Source organism: Stegodyphus dumicola, chromosome 7 (genome assembly GCF_044657685.1).
Source record: "Stegodyphus dumicola isolate Sdum_Otavi_A_Nest chromosome 7, ASM4465768v1".
Classification (NCBI taxonomy): domain Eukaryota; kingdom Metazoa; phylum Arthropoda; class Arachnida; order Araneae; family Eresidae; genus Stegodyphus; species Stegodyphus dumicola.
In genome coordinates this window covers 28,975,822-29,003,754 of record NC_140774.1, presented here as the reverse complement: position 1 = coordinate 29,003,754, position 27,933 = coordinate 28,975,822, and the positions used below count along the sequence as shown (strand labels likewise).

The following is a 27,933-nucleotide window of genomic DNA, read 5'->3' as shown; positions in this document are numbered from 1 at the left end:
AAGCTTTTAAAACCAAAAAGGTATGACAAAAAGTAATTACTAGTATCATTTTATGCTTCCCCAGTACAAATGAAGTGCTTTATAAATATTCTACAAAGCATTATCAGCTGAAGTTTTGGTTAATATCCGACTTTATACGTGAACTTCTGACTGCAACCAAATGCAATTCTAAATATTCCAAATTCTAAACTTGCACTAATCGAAGAAAAAATTGTTTAAAATTTTAATAAAAAACCATTGCTTCACTTGCAGCTGGAACAAAAGCAGGACACCACTACAACTACTTATAGTAGGATTGGATTATTTAGTAGTACCACTGCCGCTGTTGAAGGACACGCAAGAAGATCCGAAATTGCGTAATAAAAACCGGTTACGTAGTACTAATTCATTTAAACTTCAATTTAAAAATTTTACTACAGGAACGGAATGTAATCCTTTCCATTCTTAAATAATGAGAAATCATTTCTGATCCTCGCTAATTTGATCATAATCGATTTAAAATGGTTAATTATCATAAATGCGTGCAGCAATCCCTATTTTGATAATATGTACATAACTTCTCTCTTTTATATATTTCATTCTGTTTTATGAGTAAGTTTATTTATATGAGAATGATTCTTCTAAAATAGAAAAGAAGTCCAAAATATGGGAAATTGTATTTTTTATTGTAAAATTGTACGCTAGAATATAGCTGAAAGAGCTGGAGGTAATTTCTTTTAATTTATGGACATTACATACGTTACATATTAAGAGCGACTTCTATTAATTACTCTAACAGTACACATAAGAAACGCATATTTCGTTTTGAATAATCAGTTGTTGTTTATGCTCACTTGTCTGACCTATAATCAAGAAATTCTTCGTGGCAAGGAGCGCAAGTTTATGCCTGGCGTTGGCAACAGCCTTGAGAACCTCACAGGTGTCAGTGCGATTAATCTCAGTACCGCCCCCAATTTTAATGGAGAGCACCCAGGGGGGGAACGGGTCCGAGGGTCTTCCACCCCTCTTTCCCTAACAATTCTAAGACTTTCGGCTCGCCGCATATTTAGAGTGCTATACAATTATCTATGCCTTCTCCGGGATTCGAACCCAGGCCTTTCTACACGGTAGTCAGCGACGCTAACCACTATACCAGTTGAGCGGAACTTAATAATAAGTACAGCGGTATAATACTTATGCTTTGACAATATATATTTTAATTGAAAAGCTCTGTCATACTGCTTCTATTAAAAATGCTATTCCCATTCCCCATTGAACAGTATCAAATAGTATTAGAAATTATAATACATTTTAATGACTAATATCAATAAATTGTTTAACAAAGTATAATTACAAAGACAATTTCTCAATAACCATCAGAAGTACTTGATTATAAAGAAATAACACAAAGAACACCCAGCACATGAGATACAAAAAAAAAACAAATGTATACACAGAAATGCTGAAAAATATATTTACAGACACGCTTTTCTCCAGCCATTTTAGAAGCAAAATTATGATCAAAATGATGATCCAAAACAACGATTTTATGATCCAAAAAAAATTACGATCGTATTGCACCAAAATATCAATTTGATATTAATAATAATAATACTGTGCTGATTGCATAATTTTCAAATAAATATTTGCCTGAAATGAAGCTTACAGTCAATAGCGCGTCATGCTATGATATGTGACTGATGATATGAAATGAGCATTACAGTGAGTACAGTCGTTCACCACTGTTCCGACAGATTAAGTACTAATATACTTTAGACGACGGATGAGCAAATATTAACCACGCACTAAAATAGGTTTTTAGTGTGTCCTTGGAACAGAGCCGTTGCAAGGTGCGATGGTTCTTCTGTGACTGAGGGCAGAGCCATTGCAAGGTGGTACGATGTTTCTTCTGGGACAATCTTTCGCGATATCCCTACTGTTAACCCTTCCTTGTAACAATTAAAAAAAAGTACAATTTAAAATAAAATTTCCTGCACTTAATTTTAACTATCAGTAATGGCCAGATGGTAAACACGAGGTTACGACGGCACTGCATGCTGGTAAACCAGTAAAATATAAAATGTACTCGCAAAATTTAAATAAAAAGAAACAACAAAGGCATAAATGATTAATCAAACATATTTTTAAGTTCAAAGCTTTATATAATATTTGCTATAATTGTGCTTTCTATTAATACCTTTTAATTTCTAAATTAAAGCTGCAAGAAATATAGAACTATATTCTTCGGATACACATGCTATATAGGACCGCTAGTATAGTCATGCTTATGTATGCGCATATACACCGTAACAATAGATGAGCAGTTACCGACTTTTTTTCCATACAAACCGACGGCCGACGTTCTGTACAAAACAGGGCAGAAAAGAGATGAAAATATCATAACGCAAGATTTCGTAATGGGCCCGCATCAGGCCCGCTGGCTGTCTTTTGCCCACCTCTGCTTTAGATAAGACCCAGAAATTCGACTTCAGTCACTTCTTCGAATTTAAATTTGGCCTATAAAATCACAAATCAGGCGCTGTGTATCATCATGAATGTAGTCCAAAGCTAAATAATAAACGATGGCGTATACATCTGCTGCAATTCCTTTATCCAGTAAAGGCCGTTTATTCCATTTATGTTGAAAAATCGACACTTAATCGTAATAGTATTCAATATGCAATTTTTAACATTTATTGTTAATAGTTTCTGCACGCAATTACTGAGATTTATGAAATTAAATGTAACTCTTTATGGAAAGGTCGCATTGGAATCTGGCAAAGTAAATCTGGCTGTTCATTTTTCATTCCTTTTCTGACTAGTTCTAGATTTCTTCACAGATGGCACTCTATAGCATTGATATTGCTGGCTAGGAGATGAAAGGGAATAAGTTCAGATTAAAAACAATTAAACCGTTACATTATTTTTATTTTATTACACAACAAAAAAAAACGAATTTTAATGTGACTGTAAGAAGAACCTATAGAGTTCATACCAAATAATTCTTCAAAGTAAAACCTTCATGGTACTAAAAACTTATTACACGATGTTACACTATCTTTAGAATAAAAATAGGTAATCTTACAGAATGAAAAGATTTAAATTCATTAACTGGAGCCATAAGATAGCTAAGATAAAAAAATTACGATTAACCGGGCTGCGAAGTAATAGAGGCCCATCTGAAATGTGTTAGGTTTGTTTGTTATGTAATAACCGACCAATTACTATCACAGATCACAATCGTAAAACAGAACTCTCTACGGAAAATACAAAAAGTAAAAGAAAAACGTGTAGGATAGCAGCAATTATAGCTGATTATGCCCACCAGATGAACTCTGTCAAAAAACGAAAAGTTCTAACCGTCTTTCTCACATGAGTTTGAACTCAATGCTGTTGTCTAAGTTCCCTCATAAATAATACTAATATCATATATAGCTTAGTTTCATGATATTTATTCTACTTCTATTTACTATGCATTTTGCTTTGAATACTCATTTCATCTGCATGATCAAATGAATTTATTCTCCGGCTTAAACTGCTTAAAAGTGCAGGTAAATTGTCAATACAACTTTTCTCTCAATCATAATGTGAGTTTCTTCCCTTTTCTGTGTTTTTTTAACTACTTTCGGATTAATCGCTATTTTGAGTTAATCGTGAATGTCCCCTCTGCTATTAGCCGCTTAATTTCGAGTTGATTGTAACTAAACAAAAACATTCTGAGTAATTTTCAGAAAAACGTTTTTCTGTCTAACTTTACTCAAACTGTCAAAGTTTGACATAATTCTGTAAGTTATAACAATTTTAGGAACTGAGAATTATGTTACATATAAATATAGAGTAAACCCGTCGGAGAAGACTTGCGAAAAGAAACATGCTTGATTCGTGGGTTGCAGTTATAAATGTAAACAACGGACGGTGTAAAAGCGGGATAACCTTGTACTCATAAGGTACACATATAACTAGTTTGTGTAAAATTATGCTAGGGGAATTTCTTTCAATTCAGAGTCTTCATCAGTTTGAAAACCATTGTTCAAGAAGAGCGGAAAAGATTTGCGCTTTGGTTGAGTTTGCCCCGAGCATGGCAGAACATAAAAAAGATTGTCCCAGAAATATTTCTCTCCCCATGTTAAATAGGTCGTGCTATCCAAGTACAACTTGATAGCAGGGTCAATCTCTTCTGGTAATTCGCCCAGTTTGATGACAATTATCCTATGCACCTTGTCCTTCAAAGCTTGAACATGAGCAGCACGAAATTCCATTAGACACCATTCGCTCTCCAAAAAGTTCCTTCCGTAAGAAGAAAAAAAAAAGGCGAAATAAATAAATAATAATCAAAATTAGACATATTTTTAAAAGAAAGTAATCCTGAAATATAAGAAAAATCGAAACAATGACAAGTTAAGTAAAATATATTTTGCATTTGGTTATAACAGATATAAGAAGTCAGACACTAGCATTCGAGGTTAAATTTTTAAAAATAGCTTGAATGTTCCTGAATCATGCAATTTTATTATCCATCTCAAAATATCTTGAGGCTGATCAAGCTTAAAACAGCATTTTTAAGAATAAATTGGAGCAAAAAGTGCTAAGCTGTGGTACACACGTAAGTATATCAGTGTTTATATATTATGATACACGCGTAAATAAATGTGAGAAAAAGTGTTCTTATAGCTTTTTCATAACTCCTTAAAATGTATACAAAAATAAGATATGCTTACTTTGAAAGCACAAGCACTGTCCTTTTGGATAGTTGAACAGCATTCACTATGTTGTCTTCGATAAATTCACCGGGTATGAAATGCTTGTAATGCAAGCAAAGTTCTATTTTTGGTTTTTTGTTTTCAAGAACTGAAAAAAAAAAATCAAAGTGGAAATGAATTGCTTCTTTTTCTTTCAAATTCGATAATATTTTTCAATGATGCATGCGTAAATAAATACGTTCTTAGTTAATTCAAGGTGCAACAAAGTTAAACAGTTACTCAACAAAAAAAATTCTTTTATAGACCATTCCTATTTTAGGTTAATCATCGTGGATGAAATAAATTTGCCGGGTTCGAGTTAAATTCCAGCCAAATAAATTTAGTAACTAAGGTATAAATAAATACGAATTTCCGTTGGTCCAAAAAAAGGTTTAATTTAAATACATAAAGAAAAAATACAAAAACAAGGAACTGAATAACATCAAATTTTTGAAGCATTAAAATACAACCAACAACAGTTACTGGTACTAAGATAATTACTAAGATTAATCTAATACTACTAGATTGAACTGAACTAATTCCACCCATATGTGGAGCTCATCAAATCCAATTACGGTCTCAAAAAAGTTTGCAGACCTGCAGGTGAGGCAACACATGTTTCACATCTTACTTTAACAAATGAAATATAAAGTTGTAGCATTAAATATTAGGTGTACGACTATATCCACAACAATATGAAAGGTAAAACTACATACAAATACAGTAAATCCACTTGTGGTGTGCATCACTCTAATAAGCTATTATAACCCTACTCCCTAATAATATCTTCTTAACCTTGATACCTGTTGTGCATTTATGCATACTCTATTTCATAATATGGCAATTATTTCTGAGAAGATAGGCATCGATATTAAACGTCAGTTTTCTAAGATGACGTTTTTCACAGAAGACAAAAATCGTCTGGAATAGATTTGTCGTCTTGTAGATTGTTCACTGTATTAGAGTTTGTTGCAGAGATAAATTGGTATGTTTTCCCTTATTTAAAAGGTCAAGAAAGCAGAAAGGATTTATTTAACAAAAATGGATAACTCACATCGTCATGGTATGTTATTTTTATTCACTTTTATAACGCTAAATACATATTATTTAAAGATGACGTATCTAAAGCTTCCTTTATTAAAAGAATAGAAAAGTCGATAAAAAGCTAAGGACTTATTAAAATTGACGACATTCATACATAGACAACAAGTCAAAGACTTCTTGAATCTGATGAGAGTTATAAACATGAGAAGACAGGAATGTCGCCAAAGATGACATCCGACTGAAAATATGAGCGATACAAGGATTTGTATAGTTCGACCACCTCATCCGCGACCATGAGCACAAACACGCATGCGCCATTCGGATCGAATTATTCTCAAAATAGGGTGGAAGGATAGGGACTTTCTTTCCCTCCAGCATAGCTCTTTCCGGAGAAGAGAAGACCTTTCACGTCGCAGCAAGTAATACCCAACGAGATTATATGAAGTCGTTGGTAATACCGCTCCTTCTGGACGAGTCTATGTGTACGATGCCAACCAGGGTTGCGCTTGAGACGGTCGAACTATATCAACTCGTTAGAGATATTCTGTGCCTATTTAATATTATTTTCTTGAAATTTTGGTTTGCATCAACTGCGAAACTCAGTGGATGCGTGCACACAAGCTATCAAGGTCAGTTGAGTGCTTTCGGAATTTTGTTCTGGTGATGTACAGGGAAGCGCAAGCTAAACATTTTTCGCAATATTTAATGATTTCGTCTAATTTATCCATGACTGTACTATTTCTTACTGTGTTATTTGCACGTGCTTTGTTTGTTTGGTATATTTTGGTTGATTTTGCTGTGTGTTAGCACAATAAAAAATGCAGTTGTAAGGGAATCACCCTCCTCTCATTTATCTACTGTTTACTATCACCATAAAAACGTATTGTCAAAATTATTTAGAAATTGTGCAGTAAAAAATTCATTAACAGTTAGAAGTCCTCGAAGTTCCTTAGTTCATATTATATATTAACCCTCTAAGCGGCAAGGCCGTATATATACGGCCTGGAATATTTATTGTGATACCTGTAAGAACGTATATATACGTGCATATTAAAATATGTCAACGAAATTAAGGCAATATATCAAAAGAAAACAAATCCAGGTATGAAATACCAGTACAGTTTTCACATTAAAATCAAAAAATAATTTGTTCTCATAGTAGTTTTGAGAGATTTGTGCTTTCTTAGCGAAAACCCTGGCCGCCCAGAGGGTTAATAAAATAGTATCAGTCTTATGTACTAAGCCTTATTTGCTTAACAGCTGGGTTTGAAACGAATGAAAACCAATTTTCATAGTAATCGTGTATTGTCATATTTATATCGAAAGGTGCGGTTAAACTACGCATCTGATTCCTGTTTCCTTTCCACGAAGGAAGTTATTTCCGTTATTTCTTATGATTGACGGCACTTCTCTAAAAGCTATGCGGAAGACTGTTTGAGCAGATCATCGGTGATCTCTGTTTTAGGTAGCAAAATTAAAGGTGTTAATTTCCACGGTAGTTATTTTCATAAATTAAATCAAATTTATAAAACATAAAAATCTAAATTTGAAGTTTCTCTTATAGATTTAAAACAAGACGTTTCTTTATCTCTTGATTCTGAACACACCTTTAGTCTTCTAAAAGTCTTAATTTCCATAACAACTACAAATATTTGAAACAGGAATAAAAGATTTTATCGCAGTTTTCTCTTAAAGATTACAGTTTTAAAATCAAATGATTTTTTAACCTACTGATTCGTTTCAGGAGGCCTTCCACACACGTTTTTGCAAAATCAATACAGCAGGGGACTGAGTAAGTGCAAGCTTTCTTAAAAACTTGTGTGTACATTGTTGATTTAATTACTGAAGCCGACGTATGTCATATAATAATTTGTTAAATATATATAAATTGAAGATTAAATGAATAATTATTACAGTTTAGCTGAAATAAGAAGCAAAATACTTATTTATGTGGGACAATAGCATAGTAAGCATTCTTACATTTTGCCAAAAAAAGTCTGTTCTTACATTACCAATCAAATTTGTATTTATAAAAATGAAACTAAGGGCCTCGAAATCATTGTATGGAATTGTGCAAGTCAACCACTGGAGATTATTGGATAAATCTAACGAATCCAACTGATTCATTACTTCAAAAATTATTTTAAAATTTCTTAGAAATTATTAAAAAGAATTTTTTTAATTATTTTTTAATTTCTTAAAAATTTTAAATACACTAAATAACTGATTATTAATTGTGATTATTTTTATTTTAAACTTTTACAACTCAGATAAAATTCACTTTTACGGTTTCGTATAGCAGGAGAACTTCATTTTGATTTTCGAACAAAATCTTTGAACGTCAACACTGGCAACTGAGTATTCCCGGATAAATAATACCAACACCCTTTTGGTTTAATAAGAAAAAAAGCTTGAATGTACTTTCAGTACGTATACTATGCTGTGCTTTTAACTAATCTCTTGAATTCAAGAATAAAATTTTTGTCTGCAATTCTTTAATTGTTTTTTTTTTTTTTTTTTTTTTTTTTTTCCTTAAATAATTCTCTTTTGCAAGTTAAAAAGGAGATCTGCTTCTTACCTGATATTAAGTTCTTTATAACAAATGCTTCGTCTTTATGGCTAAATGAGACGAACGCATCAAAACGCTTGTCCTTATCAATATCTTTCTCCTTGACAAAGGATACACCATGAGCGTATAACCATACCTTGATATTCAGCTCGTAACGATTGTAGAGAATCATGGCGGCAGCACATATTAGAAAGAAAGCTGAAATGCAATGAATACTCATTAGTTTCTAATAAAAACATAACTACGTAAAAATCGATTTTGCAGTTTCCATCAGAATAAATTATTTTCCAGAGCTTACAGGAATTACAATTGCTGCTAAGAGTGCTGAATGTGTTGTAACGTCAAAAACGATTCTAAATCTTTGCTTCAAGTATACTAGGCTAAAAAAAAATTGGATCGTGTGAAGTAATTTGTTTAGTTCTTTATTTTTGTTTTGAAGCATTTTATGTGGTTCACAAAAATACGAAAAATAGAAAATTATGTACTGTGTTAAAATAACCGAGTCAGACTTATTTTTCTAACATTATGTCTTTCATTAAGTTACTCTGCATTACTCTTGAAGTTACAATTACTTCCTGAAACTTTATTTTGAAACCAACCGGAATAAATTTCTGTACTTGATCAAATATTTCACCCCCTCGCGTAATTTCCCCCTTAGTTTTTCAGTATATGATTTAGAAGCATTTCTTTTATGGTAACAATGTAAAATGTAAGCACAAAAGAAACGCATTTTATGTAAGCAAAATTAACCTAACTGAAAATGATAAATTTTTTGAAATACTGTAACTTACTGATATTAGTGTGTCTTCATGTGGATTTTTAATGTTTTATGTTTACTAAACCAGTCTCTTTAAGAAAAGCTCAATTTTCTCCTCCTCGTTTTCAAGCAGCAGTAGTAGTAATATTAATTAGTAGTGGTGGTGGTAGTAGTAATAGTAGTAGTAATTGTTGTAGTAGTAGTAGGAGGAAAAGCAGGAAAAATATGCCAATAAAATTTGATAACATAAATCTTACAAAAACAAATAAATAAAAACACATAAATATGGAAATTTGAGCAGATTTACTGATTCACTGAATAGGTGTTAAGTCACCTGGGTACCCTGAACTTTAAATCCTACGCCACAGTGAGCGCCGCCTGACATAACCACTGACCTGACTTTGTTGTAAAAATCTTACAGTGTAAATAGTCATCCTGGCAGAAGGGATCACTTCTTCCGTATAAAAATATAAATATTACATGGGCATACAAGGCCTGCTGTATATAAGCATAGATATGTTAATTACGTTCTGGCCGGAAGTGGTAGGTTGAAATTAAGAAGTGATAGGAAAGGAAGTTTAAATGTTAATAAAATTAACATAATCCTTACAACATATATACATGTTTTACACAATTACTGTGATATTTAAAATGATCATTGCCATTTTTGATATCATTTGAATTATCAATATTGTAGTTACAGATCTTTATTTCAGAATTATTGACTCGCTCCTGGCTTTTGTGAAAACATTTAGCTAGTTGATAATAATAAATCCCTTAGCTGGACAATTTTCAGTTCTTCGAGTATCCCTTTGTTACGATTATACCAGGAGGAGTCTGCAGTTTGCCTCAGTACACTATTCTGGGTAGATTGCAGTTGTTTTTTTCTATGGTTTCGAGAATGAGATCAGACTGAACAAGCATAACACAGCCTGGGACCTAGAATGAGTTTACAAATAAGTAACTAATTATGAATAAACAAAACTCTATTTCGAGCAGTTAAGGTGTAAGAATCTAACTTTACGCGCTCAAAACTATTGGATAAGAGATGTAACGTGTAAGGTCCATGCTAAAAAATTGCTATACAATTTCGAAGCGCATTAAATGATTTAGTTACTATTCAACGACATCAGTAAGTATAATATAATAGTTTATTCATGTAACTCACTCAGTAATCCGAAAACTATATAAACATAAAACCAAATCTCATTTGGGCACAAGTCGAGGTCCGTCAGAGTCCACAGGATTTTCCCTCCCAGCTCCGACTCTTCATCACCATTATCACTGCATCGCGTGATGTTTACATCTTCCACCTGTACGTTTAGACACAATATAAGTACTAATATTTTATATCATTACATTTTAAGATCATGTCATAGACTTTCATAAAATACTGTCAAAAATAAATTATGTAAACCAATTGGGATTTAAACTCATTTTGGATAAACTAAGGTTACTGTACTACAAGGTTTGCTCTTTAAGTGCAGAAATTGTTGAGCGTGTTACCTCGCTTCGTCCGATCCAAAGCAATTATTACTACCCTCTCTCTTTGTACCTTCTTTTTTTCTATTTCTGTAAGTCAAGTGACGTCAGTGAACTCAAGCGCTGAGGAAACCTAAACTTCTTTACTATTAACCTTCGGATAAATAAAAATTTAAATAATTGGCAAATAGTGTAATTTTTTTTTTCAGACTGGCACTTCTTATTCTCAAAACTATTAAGGTAATAAGGTACTTGTACTTACCTTCTTATGCCTTTTCGAAACACAACATTTTTACATAAATCAGAGTGTTATTAATTATACCATAATTATTAATTAAAAAGGGAGAAATTTCTTTTATTTTAAAAGGTATTCGTTTACGTGGGTATATTTTCCTAATTCATTTTAAGCATTATGTTGAACTTCTCGTTGATTCAATCTCTTCACAATCTCTTTGAAACATTTCAAAGCTTTTATTATTTGATTAGATGCACATCTTCCAGACAGACACATTTTTATTTTCTTCCATTTTTTCCCTTAAGTTTGGAATTTGACATTGTACCTTCATTGTTTCTATCAAGAGGTAGCCGAGCGTTTTGTCACTAGGAGCCACATAACAGAATTCGGGAAATCCGAAGGCCTAAATTATATATTTAGAAAGTGTTAAGATAGTAAAAAAATAATTTTTGGAGAGAAAGATGTGTTTCAAGTAATTTAACAATCATAGTGCATTTGCGCCTATGTTCTACAAAATAAAAGTTGTAAACTTTTGCATTGTGCACTAATTATTTTTCTTACAAAAGAATATTAAAGATTTACTTTTGGTTTCCAAAATGCTTTTCTGATTGTAATTAAACTGATTTTAAAAAAGTAATTAAACTAAAAAAGTACATAATGATCTTAACAATAACGTTTGGATTTATTAGATTATTACTGCAAGTCATGCTAGGGCTATCTGCTTGAAGAAAAGAAAGCCGATACGGAGAACTTTCTAAAAAACCTCGGTTTGTATGATATTTCTGTTACAGATGAGGGAAGTTATGAAAACGCCCATGCAGATAGCTCATTCATCAATATCTGAACTTGGATAGAGTTATCCATGTTCAAGTGGTCTTACCTACTTTGGCATTGGTAATTTTCGTTGAACTGAAGAACAATGCAGTGATCTACAACAATGTGTCGCCAAATAAAAGCGAAACAAAAATATTTTAATTAACGCATTAAATGCGAAGTGGATCATCCGCTAATTTTGCTTTTCCAGTACACCAGTGACAGAGTGAATAAGACTTCTAAATGCTTGTAGTTTGACCCGGGTCTGAATCCCGGTGAAGGAGGAGACTGTATGAAGTTTTTGTGATTTTTCACATATGAAACGTGAATATGAACCAGTTTCGTTTAGCATGTATTCTGCAAAGGCATTCATTTCCTATTATAATCCCAGGCAGATAATGCTAGTATGCAGTAAACAATACAATCCAATGCAAGCTACAACACATTCCTACTGCTATTCAATAAGATTTGATGTACTTCATCAGCATGTTGTTTTACATATTTGTTTTTCAGTTGTTCTTAAAGACGTTACCTATTCGTAAGTAGTTTCTCTGCAGAAATAAGTTGCAGAAACGGCACACATTTTGACAATTTTAAAATTCTGCATACATATAAAACTTAAAAATGGAATTATTCATTTTTTTAAAAAGTATGTAGCAATATGATTTCTGTTTCAAGTTGGAATATTATTTCAAAAAAGCTATTGTTTTTACGATACCATTTACATTTCAATGTCCTAATGCAAACACTTTAATTCAGTGGTTCTATCGCAAGCACACTTTAGAGTTCCGATAATCAGCGTTCTGCCTGAAAAACGTCAAGCTATTTGATTTTCATTGTATTAAGAAGTTAACGTACAACAATAAGAGAATAATAAGTCAAATTCGAAGGCTTAAAATAAGATAGATAATCTGCTGAATCTTCCTTCCGTCTTAGTTAACGTTATACTCTCGCAGAATGTCTAGATCCATGTAATGTCTGCTCCTCAATTTACAATTAGGAATATAATGTCAAAACGATGATCCATGTAAAATAGCCACACAAATATTTTTACTTTTAAAGTTTACTATTCACTCGCACAAAAAAACCATTTCATGCAGGTATATGTATGTGTGCCTGTGTGAAGGTATAATAAATAATAACTTTAACAGTCAAGTCAGAAAACTGCTGGAATGTATATTCATCCTACCCATTTCAAAATCAGAGCTACGCAGGTAGTTGCAGGGTGCGTTCAGTATGTTTTAAGTTTAGCACACTTGCATAAGATAAATGTCTAATTCTTTTTCTATTTTCTGCATAGTTTCCCTCGACTTTAATGTACTTAGCACAGTGATGTGTTAAATGTTAGATTGTAAGCCCATCCCCCCAAAAAAAGAAAAAAATTGTTTCATGACAACCTTCAAATCATTCCTGGATGGTATCTTTCAAATCAGAACTACCAAATGTTACTTCAGTTTTTGAAACAAATCACTTAAAGCCAATTTAAAGAATATATTGGATGAAGGGGAGATGCCTAAATCTGCACTCTTACATAAAACTGAGTGTTGCATTTAAGAACCCAAATGCTAATCATAATTGCTATCAATTTACCCCAATATTACATACAGGATGCGACTATATCTTGGCGCCTATATCATGTAACCTGCTCGCCTAAATTATTTAGGAATGTTATCATGGAAAAGCAACACTTTTCTGCTGAGTTTCTCACGACATTTCACGGCATGTCGCAGTTAAGTCAACATGCCAGTATAACAAACATAAGTTATTGTTGATATTAAGGTATATAACAAAACAGCAGTAGTATTCCCTTTTCATCTTAACAAATAGTGCCCAAAGTCTTCCCAGCGGATAACTGACTTCTGAACTTATGAGTTTGGGAAGATTTGTGTTAATTTTTCAAGGTCCCATGGATGAGCCATGCATCATCTTATTGACATTTATCATGGATAGCAGTTCTCAAAAATATTTGACCTTCATACCTGATGATATCATTCTGGGAACTCATCTGGCATAGACCTTAGAAATCTTCAGCTTTTTCTGAGGACCTTTCTTCTACTGATCCAAAACTGATACCCAATTCCATTCCAGTCTGAGAAATTGTCACTCAGCTCTTTTCAGTCACATAGCCCTCGAGTAGGAAATACATTTCTCCAATGATCATATTCATATTACGGACTGATCTGGGATCATTATTTGAGTGACACTCTCTTCTATTTAAACATGATAGCTTTCTTTTTGGAGGCGTTATAGGAAAGTGTTACATTAACATGGATTGAAAGCACGTGTTCAGGAATATCTGTCCGTGTTATGTCTCCCTCTGTCAAAAACTCAGGCATTAAACGATGTTTGATGTTTTTAATGTTAACAAATATCACTGATAACACTTTAACAGCCTCTTAGAAATCAGATAATAACATCTGGACTTGGAAGCTAAAGTTAGCCTATTTTGACATTTTCTAGTGGATTAACTTTGCGTCTTAATGAACTGGGTTACGTGCGGAGATGTGGATCCGATAAAAAGGAAGGAGCTAACAGCTGATGAAAAATAACAGGCATCTTGCTTATGCAAATGTAAAAATTCTAGAAGCGAAAGCACTTTCAAGCAGTGCGAAAGAAAAAGTTTCTGAGATGTGGTACACAAGTAATACAAATTTCATAATACACTGCTCGACATTGAAAATGCAACACCAAGAAGGAAAGGTCAGAAATTTATGCAAGTTTTAGAGTAGACGCACGTCACTGAGTTATGCGAATGACGTGAAATGCGCAGCTCTCCGACGCACGTGAAGTAAGATATAAGAGAACAAAAGTGCAGAATGGGCAATATTCGTATCGTTATTTCTGCCAGAAAAATTATCGAAGAAAGTTGGTTTTTGTTCCGGAGGATACGTGTAATAGGAGAGAATGCCAGGCCGCTGTCAACAAAGACACTTCCAGCAGATAGACGATTTTACGAGGGGTATGGTGATCGGACTGAGAAGGGGGATTGGTCCTTACGTCAAATCACAGCTGATACCCACATGGATGTGAGCACGGTGCATCGGCTATAGCGAACATGGTTGGAACAAGGAAATGTGGGAAGAAGGAGGAGTGCAGGTACAGCCAGAGTGATGTCAGCACGCGTGGATCGACGCATCCACCGACAAGCTGTGAAGGTCCCGCAAGTCACTTGTACCGCGATTCGGCAGCATGTGCAAGATACCCTGGATATTCCCGTGTCGACCAGAACCATTTCCCGTCGATTGGTTGAACGTGGCCTGCACTTACGATGCCCATTAAGAAGACTGCCATTGACCCCAAAGCATAGACGCCAACGTTTAGAATGGTGCCGGACTGGAGCGATGTGGATGACAGAATGGCGAAACGTCGTGTTCTCAGATGAGACACGCTTCTTTTCATCCAGTGACAGTCGCCGCATACGTGTGCGGCATCGACGTCGAGACAGATCTAATCCGGCAGTAACTGTAGAACGCCCCACCGCGCGACAACGTGGCATAATGGTTTGGGGCGCTATTGCCTACGATTCCAAGTCACCTCTAGTTCGTATTCAGGGCACTATGACGGCCCAACGATCCTTGGATAATGTACTGGGGCCGGTGGCAATCCCCTACCTTCAGGGACTGCCTAATGCAATTTTTCAGCAGGATAACGCCCGACCACACGGTGCTCGCATCTGCCAACATGCTCTGCAAGGTATACAGATGTTTCCCTGGCCACCGTACTCTCCTGACCTGTCACCAATCGAACATGTGTAATATGCGATTGGACGCCGTTTGCAGACTCTGCCACTGCCTTGTTCAGAAGACGAACTGTGTCAAAGGTTGAAAGGGAATGGAAAGCCATCCCTCGGGACATCATCCGCACTCTTATTGACTCTATGCCTAGACGTGTTTCTTCGTGCATCTCTGTTCGCGGTGGTCCTACATCCTACTGTGCCGACGCCGTTCTCGCTCTGTATTCTGACAATCATTTTGAAATAAAGATCACTTATTGCTGTTTGCTGTCTCTGTCTTTTTTCCAAATTTCATCACTTTCTGACCACTCCTTCTTGGTGTTGCATTTTCAATGTCGAGTAGTGTACATTGCAAAGCATAATACAAGTAGAGATCATGTTTCTAGTTGTAGAGATACAAAATGCTTGATAAATGTGAAGAAACTTGATATTACATAAGAACGTGGGCAAAATAATATCTCCTCTCTATATGCTTTCCTTTTTATATTTCCAAAGGATTATACCAAGTTTCGTCATTCCACAAATATTACATCAAACTTAAGTTTCGAACTTACAAAATGCCTCTCGTAACAACAGAATTTAAATTTGTTTGTTTCAGACATGTTTTATTCTTCAAGTTTTATTAAATTTAGAGAGCGACTGAACTGTATAATGGCCGCACGAGAAAAGCGTTTGAAAAAATGTTTACACCTTGCCAAAAGAAGGGACAGTTTTATATTTCCGTTCTATTGCGCTGGTTGACGAAATTTCCGTTTTTCATGTCTCGAAAGCACGACTTAGGATATACATCAGACTTATCTATAGCAATTGTTCCAACATAGGTATTTTGACAAAAAAATCGGACTTTTTCTGAAAATGCAACAGTGACACTAAAAGCATTTATTCAATATATAACGATGATTATTTCCTTTTTTAACTTAACGTTTCTTACTTTACATGAAGTCTTCAACGTAAAATGAGATTTTCCTGAACATTTAGTAATAGATTTGAACATTTAATTATAGATTTGAACGCAACCTTAAAAATAGATAATACTTTTCTCTGATTTTAAGATTAAACAAATACATTCTGCCTCTAATGCAAACGTTTCAACCGATAAAAATCGCAAAAACATTGAGTTTATAGATAGATTGAATTTAATTTCGCTAAATAAAATATTTTGAAGTTTAACATAAGAGGGATATTACAACCGAAAATTTATATGTAAACAGAAATCTGAAACACATCATTTTTATTAAATTCTTTATAAATTAAAAACACTTGTATAAATTTTCCCTAACATACATTCTGGAATTTAAACTGATTTAAAAATTTGCATTCCGGAACTTTTACCAGTACTTCTATATGGTCCTCAAAAAGTTTAATTAATGATTTCTCCAGTAATTTTGATCGTAAATGGCGGCTGAAATCTTTTTAAACCCAAAGGGCGAAGTCTCGAAGCGCAATTTTGCGTCAGCCACTGTAAATGCGTCGTTTACATTTCATTCAAGTTTGTTGCCATTCGGCAAAACGTAAGGTTTCAAACTTATATTTACAAGGATCTTTCAAATTTAATCTGTCTGTTATTGATTATCAAACTAAGCCTTTTAAAAGCAATAGATGCAGTTTCTTATCTTAATATTATATCCTATCTCGTTCAATTATGCTTTTGCAGCTGAGGATGATAGTTCGGTATAACCATCGAAACTAGTCCTGTGAAAATTTGAAAATATAACGCTGATTTTTGCTGTTTGACTTCTAAATTAATATTTGTTCGGCGTGTTATTGTATCTTCATAATAGATGCAGTTCTTAAGAATATTATTTTTTTTATTTTTTAATATAATTAATTTAAATAAAAATGCATTTGATTCACGATATATCTAATTAAAAATTTATAATTATAATATAATTTAATAGAACTATGTTTAATAGTAATATTTTCAAAGAATTATATATTTTTTCTTAACGAATATTTATTTAACAGCCTATAAATTTTTCTTTATTCCACTTGGGATATCTTTATTATTCACTATTTATATCTACTGATTAAATATATAATAATAATAGATGACTACTGTTTATCTATTTATATATACTGATGATTAAAATTTAAAAGCGGCCTTTTGGGCGACCATTAAAATCTTCTCCCGTCCAGATTTGTTTAATTTCAGACTTCGTAAATAACAGTAGATAACGTACGTTAATTTAGAAATTTGAATGTGTATAAATTTTAGAGTCGTAGCAATAAATATTTTAGTTTGATTTCATTTGCGAATGATTACGGAAGGTCTTCTATAGACCTAAACTTAACTGTGACGGCAATAATTCGGGCGAATAAGATGAAGTTTAAATAATTAATAAAGAATTAATCTAAAACAGAATACCATGCCCCAAAATTGTCTCGCTCTGAAAATCTACCTCTTTCAATTCAATTACTGCAAGACAGTCACTGTTTATGACTAATCGCTCAAATATTTATTCGTACAATCATTTTAAAACATTCTGCATAATGAAATAGCTAACTGTGAGAGAAGAAACTACCAGCTTCGATGAAGAAATAATAATAAGGATAAAATAATTTTCAACTGCCTCTTTTTTTTCATATTCCGATGTGTATTTCGGAAGTTCATTGATGTAAAAATTACACTGAAAGGAAACTTACGATGTCCATCTTCGAAAGCAACCATTTTTTGAATCCAACAGTATTACAGTTACACTCCCATGGATTTCCAGCAAGACTAACTGTTCTCAATTTTGGCAACGAATTAGATATAGATTCTGGTAATTTTTGCAATGTGTTGTTTGCGAGATGGAGCTGCCTAAGTCCAATCGGTAACCTTGCTTCGGCCAGTGAACTTAAGCGATTATTTGACAGATCGATGCTCAACACTTCGTCACGAATTTCAAATTGGGAATCAAATGTTTGTTCATACTCCAGTCGCCGCAGAAGATGAACAATCAAATCCGAAGAACTCTGAAAAGAATAATAAATTATTTCATTTAAATGGTAAAAAATAACATTAACATGTTATCTAAAGAAAGCTGCAGAACCTTGTAGTTATATAAAATGTTGATATGCATGATATGCACACAAAATCAGAAATTCTAAAAGCTGCTTTATGATATTCAAATGTTTAAAGACAATTTTCATAAAACAGTATATGGTGAAATGTGAAGAAGGAAACACAATAAATACGAAAAACTAAAGAACGAAAAATCATTGTTATTAAAAATTATTGAACAAGAAATAATGCTTGATATTTACAAGAAATGTCCAGATGAACGAAATGTGCACCACACGGATGATGAAGTAAGTAAAGTGCATTTTGGTAGATGATCGGCATGTCATGAACTACTGCAGCAGCGATACTAATTTTGACGAGAAGATCTTCGGAAGGGTGAATCTGAATCTTAACGGTGACAGGTAGTGTTCCCACCTCTCCCGGAATTCCGGGATATCCCGGAATTGAGTCGTGGAAATTAAAATCTCCCAGAAGAAATTTAAAATAAATATTACTCTCCCGGAATATCAAGTTTCTCGAAAATAACTACAGAATGCGCACGGACGAAATGGTTGAGAGCATCGAAAATCACACGACCGCGCACAGCAGTCAAAGAACAGAATTATAATCAGAATCACAATCATCTATTTACTTTATGGTCCCAACTTCTACGAGGTTTAACCAATAGTTCAGGTAGGCCACTCCGTTCATGAAGTAATTTTAAAAAAATCAAGGGTGCATCTTAATGCACCACCACCATGTAGGCGGGGAATAGATTTTTTGCGGCGGCAAAGCCTCGAAATCAAGCAATTTAAGTCATCTCTATCAATTGAAGCTCCTCCTCTCTCTCAGTCCTTCTGTCATGAATTAATAAGTATACTGCAGGTATAGCAAATGCATGAGTGTGGCCGGAAGCACCCTGCTTCTGAGTCTCGAAAATTATATAGCATGCTCATATTCTGTTTCTTTAAACATAAATACTAATTATCAGCCAATAATATTCATTTGATGTGATATATAGACCCCCAAATGTATATTTGTGCACAAATAGTCAGTTACGTTGGGGGGGGGGTGACCCCGAGATCAACTGGTGGAAAAAACAGGAATCTGTATGGGAGGCAAAGTTAGAAATTTTTTTAAATTAGTTAATTTTCCAAGTATCCTCTTTCGTCTAAGCGAAGTATCCTCAATTCTTTTTCTGAATTTCATTATAAACATTGCGGCTTTGAAACCGACTGATAACTTTTCCGCTACGAATTTTACTCTCCTAATTTTGTCACTTTACGCTTTTCTTTTTCACAGTTCAGGGGTTGCGTAGTCTTTACTGCTTTTCTTCCTGTGCTTGGAAGAGGTGAGAAAACATCTGCTTTTTTGGAAAATTCTACCGTCTTTTTCTGAGTAGTTCTTTTATGGAATTTTCTTCGATATTCCTCACATCCTATGTATCTACTGACATATTCTTTTTGGCAGAATAGACAGGTTGGATTTTCTTTTTTTTCCGAATGCATTGGTTACTTCTATGCGGCAATCCGCATTTTCAGCATCTTTCTGGATTTGCACACAGGTGCTGGGAGTGACCGCACTTCTAACACCTCAAACACTGCATTGGTCGCTTTCTCGGATTGAACTTCTCTATAACCGCATGCATTCTAAACATATTGTTTAGGTTATCAATCGCGCGCCCGTTTTTCGTTTTCTTTAATTCCAATAGCCAAATCGGTAATTTTTCGAAGTTGCCTTTTCTGTTTCTACTAAATTGCTTGACGTTTTGGATAGGTAACTTATGTCTTTCCAGTTCTTCAAAAATAATTTCTTCCTGGATTTTTCCTGGTAGACTTTTCAAAATGACTCTTAGCGGCTTAGAACGTGTGGTGTGGAATTCCACGCTTCCGTAGCATCTCTGTGGCGGCTCGATAATTGTCTGAAGTTTTCGTATTCGCGAAAATTGAAATTACTCTCATTTGCGCTTCGAATTCCTCTTTACAAATTTTTAGGAGTTCATATTGGATCTGTAGCCAGTTTATATTCGCTTGTTGAAAATCAATAGGAGAGTAAATTTCCTTCGGGTCTGCGCTTGCTTCCTCATTCTCCTTATGTGCTTCCAATTTATCAAAACGGTTTTTCTGAGCGATATCCATAGGTTCTGCCCTTTGCTGGATTTTTGCCGTTTTTCTGGGTGATAGCCAGGAACATTTCTTAGCATTTTATTCCTTTTCCATTTTGTCTTTTTGCAGGATGCTCGCCATCAATTCTTTTCCTCAATTCTTTTCAGCACACTCGGCGCGTATTCAAGAAGTCCGAGGTTCGAGTCCCGGAGAGGACATTCCTCATTTCTCACGTCTCTCGCTTCCAAATAACCTAATGTCTCTACAGTAACGCTAGAACTAAAACAGGTGCTGTATGATGATTCTCCATTACCAGGATTTAGCAATTGGGTCCCCTAATCCCCAGTCGCCCTTTAAAAGGGGAAGTATATAAGGTATTTTCTCGCCTTCTTAGCATACTCAGGGCGTATTCGAAAGGTTAGACGAGGGCTTTGCTCATTTTTCACGTCTCCCGCTACCAAATAACCTAATGTCTCTACAAATTCTTATCAAATGATTCTTTTTCAAACGATTCAAGCTATCCGAAACGACACGACGGTCAGTTACGGGAAGGTACCAAAAGAGACATTTTACTAATGCTTTCTGAAATATCAAGAGGGCTGCAGGATGTTTGCTTATTCCGATGGCAAACATATTATAGCTTCGAAGGTGACTAAGTAATAATTTTTGGCATTTCAAAGAGCCTTTCAAGCGTCCTTCGAGAACATTTTGAGCAGACGACTATGGTGTGAAGTTAGTTAATCATACCAGTATTTAGTTAATCATACCAGTATAAGAGGAAATATTAATTACTTTTAAAATGCAGACAGTACTATTTCAGAGAAAAGCACCTTGCACATGTTTCGGGAAAAATATGTGATAATACTGTCACTGATTTTATAATCAATGGGTAATGTCGCCCAATGTTTTTCTCATTATTCGCTATTGACTACTCAGATTTACAAAATAAAGAGCGTTTTTTATTTTGTAAATCTGAGTAAACCATAACGCCATCATGAAGTCAGATAAAAACTCTTCAACTTCAGTACCTAAATCGGCAGAATCAGGGAAAGATTAATCACCATTTTGAAACTTTATGGAAGAACGAAGAACAAAACGAAACAAAATCTTTCATTTATTCACATTTTTTATGATCTCACCGAATAACATACATGTACTTCTCAAGTAATTTTGAGTGTCATATTCGCGTCATTTCGTCATACACTGTATAGAATGATCCTTAAGTTCTGCCCTTAAGTCAACCCACCACTACCTTACTTCACATAAATGTGTATTTCTTACCTTTCACTTCAGATGACTGACATTGCTTAATGACGTACTAAGATTCATATCCACTACACATGCTCTAAAAGCGATCGAGTGGTCTGTCAAGAATCCGAATCTTTTGTAATGTGATAAAGCTTTATAAGGCATTATTAAACAATATATGTCGTGGTAAAGATTAAGACAACTTATGATCTTAATAAGGATGTTTGAGAGGCATACGCAAAAATCTCAAATCCTATGCTTCATAAATTTCGCATAGAATATACCACGCCATGATTTTCCTGTCCTTCTCCCACTATTGCCGTGTGCCGTGTACACCGGCTGTCATGAATTAATAAGTATGCAGGTATAGCAAATGCATGAGTGTGGCCGGAAGCACCCTGCTTCCGAGTCTCGAAAATTATATAGCATGCTCATATTCTGTTTCTTTAAACATAAATATTAATTATCAGCCAATAATATTCATTTGATGTGATATATAGACCCCCAAATGTATATTTGCGCACAAAATAGGAAGAGGCAACGCTTTTGGACCACTCTGTATGTTTGCCTTTGTAGATGTAATTCATATGAAAACTAATTCAAATTATGTTTTATGGCTCTTCAAAATAAAATACCCAAGCATTAGCATTTTCACTTGCTTCTTAGTCATAATATGAAAAATGATTTTCCAATAATAAATTATTTACTTATTTAAAATCATCTATTTATTACGCGTAAATTCGGATAAATCATACATAGTCAAAGCCCGACTAAATGTCGAAGTATTAATGAAAATTATTGTTAAATAAAAACTCGTTTTAATTCAGATTTAAACAGGATGTATATTATAAAACACTAAAATATTTATGCGTACTTATCAAGCATTTGATCTTTTATACTTTAAATAGACACACAACAAAAGTGTTACTTTAAACTTAAAAATTCATATTCTACATTTCAAATATTAAAGCAGTATTGACATTGCAAAATTATGAAATCTGCTTTTCTTTGATAGCATCAAATGTACAAAACTTCCAAGAATTTGAGCGATATGTCTTGCAAAATACCACATAAATTCCCCCCCCCAAGCACCAGCCCCTTTTAGGCTTTCGCCACTACTAAGGGCAGAAGCGATGGTCATTTTATTATGGAGGCATCTAATAGGCGGCTATCGTTACCTCCTATGAGGAGACAGACAATGTACATCCATACCTTCTCTGGGATTTGAACCCGAGCTCTTCGGTATTGCAGTCGGCTCCCTCGGACTGTACCATCTGAACGGCACACAGAAGGGTGTAAAGGACCTTTTCATTTAACTCAGCTAAAAGTTTAACAGAAGAAACCACTCCTGCTTATAGTATAGCCAGCATTTATTGCATAAATCAAAAATAAGAACTTTGTCTTAACTAAGTAAATTAGTTCAGCGGCTACCTAAATAGTGAAACGCGCAAATTGGCTCTGACTTAAAGTCGGCATGACAAGCGTAATAGAGAGACCAACGTTACGCCGCACAATACCGCTCTCAAGAGAATGAAATTAGCAATGTGGCTCAGCAGACATAACACGCTCTGATTCCACCATCTACAACTTCAGTGCCGATGTACACCGTGATTATCGTGCTAAATTGCACGATGTGTTCCGGCTGCCCTGATATGGTTGCCTCTACGGGAGCTTGAAGTAGATTAACCCTTTCCTGCACGCTATCTTTTAAAGTCGGAGTTTTGATTTTAAAAAAAAAAAAAAAAAAAAAAAAAAGGTAGGCAATCTAATTAGGCCTACAGGAGTCCACAAGTACAATTTTGTTTTGTGAAGATGGCACTTATCGTTTTAATTCTGTGTACCCAAAGTGGCACACTGATTGAATAGAGCTTCGAAAAGAGTGCTGAAACGAGCATTGTTGTCAATGAACTGACCGATGAGATGCGGAGAAACAAAGAATACAGACTCTCAGTTGTCCTAGATGATTGGTGAGCCCGGTCTGGGCACACCTGGGGTTCGCCGTTTGATTTTATGCAAAATTTCGAGGTAAAAATTTAAAAGTAATATAGAATAAGGAGATTAGCATACATAAAAAATAACATAGAAATTTCTTTTCAAACAATTCCTTTTATACCCTAAAAAAATCTGGAAGGTTTCTTGAAAAATAAGGGTCTTAAAAAACTAAACATGGCTAAAATATGTGGACTGGTTTGTGCTGAGCTGCCATCTACTATAAATCAAGAAGGTTCAGAGTAACCTATAAATTCTTTTTCATTCAATTTTTCTGTGCGTACAGAAGGAAATTTTTAGGTGTGTCCAGACCGGACACACTGTGCCGCAAAGGGTTAATACAGAAGCTGGGTCTGGGTAGACAGAGTAGCTGGCATAGGACTAGTTCTTCCCTTTAAAACCTTCCTTTAAATATTATCTCCTTTCTACCTCACTAAATGCATACAAGCTAGAAATTTACATTTACAGGTAGGAAAATGGGAAACGAGAAGGACAGAAATGCGAGTTAACATAAAATAATTGGTTAATAAATTAAACGGAACCTTATAAAGTTAAAAACTGTCTACTTTCCGTCAAAAAATCGTCAAACATTTTTTACATACTCAGAATAATTTCCTTCAGCAAAAATGAGTTTCATACTCGTTTCGACCGATTCATCTTATTCGTAGCAGAACAGTGCCGGTACTCTCGGCTTACCATAAAGTCTTTCAACCACTCTGGATTCACGAATTTCGATTCTTAAATTGCTGTTTACGTAATATATAAATTTCAAGCCTTTTTCAGCAACACGGTGCTATGCAGCTAATTCGTTGCTCGGTTTTAGTGGATAAGCTTTATACTTTTCAGCTTAACGTTTATTTTCTCAGCATCACTTTCAGTTGATATCGATACTGAGTATTGAAAGATTTAATTACATTTATCAGCTGTATCCGCTTATATAGTTTGTTATTAGAAATAACATTTTTGTTTTGATTAATACCTCAAACCTCTGGATGAGTAGAACAATTGTCGAAGAAAAGCAAAATCAAATATAAGTGTTTTAAGACATTTTGATAGCTGTGTAAGAGAGTCCATAAATTATTATTTTCATAAAATTTTATTGTTTATTCAAGAAATCTAGCATTAAGCCCAGAACAATTTTGAAAATGGTTTCATATATTTTGGGCCAGGCCAATGAAAACAACCGTTAAGCGCAGAACATGGATAAATGGACAGTTGCTAAATCAGGGTTGGTTTGCATCAATAGAAAATAATCAAGTCTGATATAGTGATAAATATAAAGTGAACAAAACAAAATATATGAATATATCTACAAGCTTATATTATTAGCACAAAGGCTGTTAATCCAGAAGGGCTGTTAGTCTCTCGTCATTTCGCGCTGAATCACTAAAAGTTGTATCATTTTTCAAATTGCTGCCACTAAATATTATCGCCCTATGCTATATTTTAAGAAATTAAATAATGAAGAATCTTCATGAATGTCTACATGTTTCCCGCAGTGTAAAAAAAAGGTACCTATAGTCATCAAATTTTGAATAACGTAATCCTCCACCCAAATATGAGCACCTGGAAGGCCGAATTTGGAATTTGTTTTATTCACTATTTCATATTTTCTAAGACCTGAACGAATTTTCTTATTAACAAAGTCAACGATTTCAAAATGAGCAGTGGCAACACTGCATGGAAAAAACATTTTTATCTCCAGCGCGCAAGCCTGTGTAGCGGAAATTCTAAAGATATGACGTTTTTAAATATTTTCAGCCCAAAGGGACATTAGCCCAAATGCTCTCGAAACGTGTATGTGTTTGTAAGTGAAAAAAAAAAATGCTCCTTTGTGAGTAATATGAAATCTGCAAGCTTTTTAGATTTCTTTTTAATATTATTTTTTTTTCTTATTTTGTTTCTCTGAATACCAGTTTATACCGGTCATTTTTAAAATCGAATCTGCTAAAAGCACTTCTTCATAAACATGATTTTAAACTATAAATCAAGGAATTTTAAAACATTTAAATAACTTTTATCTATTCGGAAGTAAATTTGTAATTATTGATGAATATAACTGTTGAAATTAATCTAAGAGAAAAATTATATATTCTCGGAGGGAGTTATTTTCTAGTTTCTGAGTTTAACCGAAAAAGCTGTAATTATATACCTGAACATGTGGTGTAAAGTTCCCAGTTAAAAACTCTGGCAAAGTGGACAGGTTTCGTGCACTGCAATCTAAAGCCATAAAATATTCTTCGGAATCTTCAGTACAGGAACAACTGCAGGGCTCTGGGCACATCAAGAACAAGGAGGACGACTCATTCTTTTCCACAGGTACCGTGCACAATGGAATGTCAGTCACTGGAAATTCAGAACTGTTCAGCCAACGGAGAAACATAAGAAGTCTGCAATCGCATTTGAAAGGATTATCTGAAAACAAAATATTAACAGGCTATAGCGACTAGATATCTATCAAAGCAGGAAGCAAGAAAAAACAGCAATACCCTCGCTGAGTCTGTACCTCCCTATTCTAACAGGAAGGCATATAAGTATTCTGTACCGCACCCATGGACCTTATAAGAAATAGACTAACCCAAACGGGTTTTCTCCCTCGTCTGAGGCGTCGCGGCTGTCACCTTGATCACATCCGGAGGAGTAGGGACGACTTGCGAAATTTAACATTGGTTGCCTATTGCAGCGTGTATAATTGTCAAGAAAAAGCTGGTTTTAGCGCCTCATTTCACAAATTAGAATTTCTACATAGTTTTACTTTTGAAATTGAGATTGATTTTTAAAAATTTAGCATATTTATCAAGCATAATTAACGTTCAAAATAATTATAAAGCTATTGCATTCTTTCAGGACTGGATATTTTTTTAGCTTTTCTTATGCTGTAAGGAAATTTGTAACTACTTCTTTTAGAAAATAATATTTTAAATCTGAACTAATAGAAAATTTCAAACAAACAATTTTCTCTTGCAATTTTTATGCTTTTTATTGGTGTAAATAAGTAAAATATACTAAAATATTTAAAAACGAATTTTTGAAAGTTGTGCTTAAAATTATAAATTGTGCTGCTTTTTTAAAATTATAGATGAGTATTATAGCACAATTTCTATAAAGGAATTTTATTTCAATTATATTTCATAATACATCATAGTGATAAACACTTTTGACTCCTTAAAAATGTTTATACATTTAATTCTAATATTAAAATTGTATTTAACCGTAATAATTAATTTTGCTTGTATTTTATAGTGATTATTTTTTAAAATTTATTTTGTTCTGCATAGGATTTTTTTTTACTGTTAATTTAATTTATTAGGAGAAAGGGGCGGTAGCCTAGAAAGGCTGTTAGTTTCGAAGCGGCATTTTGCGCTGTTTTACTATAAATGCCCGTGTCTCCTTCCAAATTGTTGGTACCAAATATTATCGCCCTGTATTATATGTAAAGAAATTAAATAATGAAGAATCTGCATGAATGCTTCTCGCACTGTGACAAAAACGACAGTATCTAGAGCCATGAAATTTTGAATAATGTAATCCTCCACCCGAACATGGGGCATCTGGACGGTCGAATTTCGATTTTGTTTTAATCTATTTTCTATTTTGTAAAACTTTAACAAATTTTTGATTAACAAACTCAACGAGTTCAGAACAAGCACTGTACGGAAAATAAGTTTTATCTCCAGTGCGAAAATTCTAAAGATATGCTGTTTTCAAATGTATGTGGTTTACGGGCGAAGAACATGATATTCAATAAGTATTGGTAAGACACAAACTTTGAAGAAAGGTTCCTTTTGGGCGTAATATAAAATCTGAGTGCTTCTAGATTTTATTTTATCTTTTTTTTTTCCTTCATTATGCTCAGAAAATTTATAAAATTTCGAATTTTATGAATTATTAAAATAACTAATCCACTTTAATGTTCATAATTTAATGATCATATAATCAAATAAATATGATCGTTTTGTAATGTTTTTATAATTTGGAAAATCACTGCCTGAAAATGTTTATCAAATTCAAAAAAATTATCAGATCTTGTTTAATTTTACCTTATTTATTTCAAAGCATCGGGTACTATCAATCTAATTTAATTTTGCTTTTTTTTTTTTTACACAAAGTTAAGTTCATAAATTTTTTGCTTAGAGTTTTTACCGTTTTACCAAAGTAAAGATGTTTGTACAAGAATTACGCGTGAAAAATATGGGCGAAATGCAGTAAAAAGTGCTTTAATGAGATATATTAAATCCTATTTGAAAAAAAACTGTG

At 33.9% G+C, this 27,933-nt stretch overlaps 1 protein-coding gene across 3 annotated transcripts in view; it reads right to left on the bottom strand.

Moving 5' to 3' along the window:
* Nucleotides 1-1,271: 1,271 nt before the first annotated feature.
* Nucleotides 1,272-27,933, bottom strand: part of LOC118199557 (protein toll-like) — a 91,925-nt gene continuing 65,263 nt past the window's right edge. For all 3 annotated transcript variants that reach the window (XM_035371445.2, XM_035371446.2, XM_035371447.2), the window contains 6 exons: nt 25,829-26,091; nt 17,995-18,306; nt 10,257-10,401; nt 8,341-8,529; nt 4,698-4,827; nt 1,272-4,266 (listed from right to left, as the gene is read on the bottom strand). In XM_035371445.2, the coding sequence (XP_035227336.1) occupies nt 3,954-4,266; nt 4,698-4,827; nt 8,341-8,529; nt 10,257-10,401; nt 17,995-18,306; nt 25,829-26,091 (1,352 nt within the window). In that variant the 3' untranslated portion in view covers nt 1,272-3,953. The remainder of the gene's footprint in view (nt 4,267-4,697; nt 4,828-8,340; nt 8,530-10,256; nt 10,402-17,994; nt 18,307-25,828; nt 26,092-27,933) is intronic.